The sequence below is a fragment of the Gadus macrocephalus genome, chromosome 4 (genome assembly GCF_031168955.1).
Source record: "Gadus macrocephalus chromosome 4, ASM3116895v1".
NCBI classification, from domain to species: Eukaryota; Metazoa; Chordata; class Actinopteri; order Gadiformes; family Gadidae; genus Gadus; species Gadus macrocephalus.
Genome location: NC_082385.1, coordinates 15,619,011 through 15,621,510, shown reverse-complemented (window position 1 = coordinate 15,621,510; position 2,500 = coordinate 15,619,011). Strand labels below are relative to the sequence as shown.

The following is a 2,500-nucleotide window of genomic DNA, read 5'->3' as shown; positions in this document are numbered from 1 at the left end:
CATGCATGCACACACAGCTCCTGAACCTCAAACACATCACACTGTGATCATATGTAATATAAACAGAATTATCCTGAATATAGAAGAGACAAAATTAAGAATGCCGCAAAAGGATTCAGGAGCTTTTGAGGACAAAACACAGAGCAGGGTCCTTCTGCTCTTCAAATTTAATAGTCCTGATAATGGAGGGCAAAGTGTTTTGAAGTTGAGGATTACACACACACAAAGGGAACCGTTTGGAGAGTGCCTGGCATTGAATACACTGTAGGCTTACAGAGAAAAGGTGAAAACTAGGCAAAAACAAGCCTGTCTGACTGGACCTTCTTTTTATTTTTATAAATGTCTCAAGGAGCCGCGCGGCTGCTTTATATTCTCCCGGTCGACCCGGGGAAGGCTGGCATGCATAATCTATGATAGGCTCCTCACCCTCCTACCGGCCTTCCATGGTGGATACTGTGTGTGTGTGTGTGTGTGTGTGTGTGTGTGTGTGTGTGTGTGTGTGTGTGTGTGTGTGTGTGTGTGTGTGTGTGTGTGTGTGTGTGTGTGTGTGTGTGTGTGTGTGTGTGTGTGTGTGTGTGTAGGTGTGGTTGTGTGGGTGTGTGTGTGTAAGTGTGTCTGTGTTTGCATGTGTGAGCTTGTGTGTCCCCGCTGCAAGACCACATGGTTGTTTCTCCCCCAAGGCTTATCACCGCTGTTTCTCTACCCTGCAGGGCGCCAGGCGTGTGTGTGTGTGTGTGTGTGTGTGTGTGTGTGTGTGTGTGTGTGTGTGTGTGTGTGTGTGTGTGTGTGTGTGTGTGTGTGTCTAGGTTTGATCGTGTTCTTTTTAGGTTTCTTTACCTCTTTTATTGTAAATGGCTCATGATTACATAGCACTTTTCCATTGCTACCCAACACTCTCTCTCTCTCTTCTTCTCTCTCTTTCTTTCTCTCTCTCTCTCTCTCTCTCTCTCTCTCTCTCTCTCTCTCTCTCTCTCTCTCTCTCTGCCTCTCTCTCTCTCTCTCTCTCTCTCTGCCGCTCATCTATTTTTCATTTATCTGTCTCTGTCTCTGTCTCTGTCTCTCTCTCTCTCTCTCTCTCTCTCTCTCTCTCTCTCTCTCTCTCTCTCTCTCTCTCTCTCTGCCTCTCTATCTCTCTCTCTCTCTCTCTCTCTCTCTCTCTGCCACTCATCTATTTTTCATACAGAAGATACATAGGTACGAGATGCATTATCCCTAAGCATGAAATGTAGATGAATGTATGATGAGGACAATAAACCCAATAGATTAGAACAGGGGATAATCTGTCTCCGTATCCATTTGGGAAAAGCATTTACATATCTGCTGTACTCAGGAGGATTTTTCTTTGGCAACAAATGAATCACTGTTGATATTGTTATTGTTGTTGGTGGATAGCAAAAGGCCAAATTTTATGACATGAAAAGGGATATAGTATATCCCTTAACATAAAGCAATGGTTATTTAATGTCCAGAAAGACAAAGTGAAACGCCTTTGAGGGTGCATCTATCTAGGTGCTTTTCAAAGTACCACAGCTATTTAGCACAGAACAAAACCTAGGAGGACTGAGATTGGCTCCTTGGGATTTGATTTGCTGGCTTTGCTGTCATTTGAAGGTTTCGCAAGCTGTGACCCAACCCCTCAAAATAATTTGGGTTCATTACATGTGGATGTAACAACTACTTACGTTATTAAATAGGTGATTCTATGTGAAAGTATGTCATCTCCGTCCCCGACTTATACATTTGGATATCTGTAACCTTTGAATTGATCATAGAATTCAGGCAACATCACATATAAAGTTCAAACCCTTTTCATGTTGGCTAAAGAATATTCACACATTGACCAAATACCCTTCACAACGACAGTCCCCGTCTGCTGATATTTATCTGCTCAACTGCTTCTATAAATCGGCACCATAAATAAAACAAATGCAACTGAAATACACGTTAACCCACTGACTGTTCCATGGCTGACCCCATGCAGAGAGTCTTTGAGGGGCGAGTGTATCTCTGACGCGGCGCACTGCCCTGTGCTGCTCTCCGCAGGCTCCCGCCCCAGGGACTGTGGGGACCTCTACGCCAGCGGCCAGAGGGAGGACGGCATCTACTCCGTGTTCCCGGTGCACCACCCCGCAGGCTTCCAGGTCTACTGCGACATGACCACGGACGGAGGCGGCTGGACGGTAGGCTACGCAGGGACGCTATGCACACACAGACGCACACGCATACGCACGCACGCACGCACACACGCACGCACGCACGCACGCACGCACACACACAGACACACACACACACACATAACTATTACACAGACAAGCATACCTCCACACACACATAAATATAACATCTTAGTCTTTAAGTATTTCTCAAATTTGGCGTTGTTAGTCTTTAACCATCAATAACACAGATTACTCCTTTAAAAGCACACATGTTCCTTAAAATTTGTAATGTGAAACCCAAAGCCGTTTGAGTGCTTCCATGTTCATGCTGCACCCCGGTGCAG

At 45.4% G+C, this 2,500-nt stretch overlaps 1 protein-coding gene across 2 annotated transcripts in view; it reads left to right on the top strand.

Moving 5' to 3' along the window:
* The window catches only part of fibcd1b (fibrinogen C domain containing 1b), a 95,561-nt gene that overhangs the window by 47,641 nt on the left and 45,420 nt on the right, over window positions 1-2,500 (top strand). For both annotated transcript variants that reach the window (XM_060050502.1, XM_060050501.1), the window contains one exon: window positions 2,044-2,180. In XM_060050502.1, the coding sequence (XP_059906485.1) occupies window positions 2,044-2,180 (137 nt within the window). The remainder of the gene's footprint in view (window positions 1-2,043; window positions 2,181-2,500) is intronic.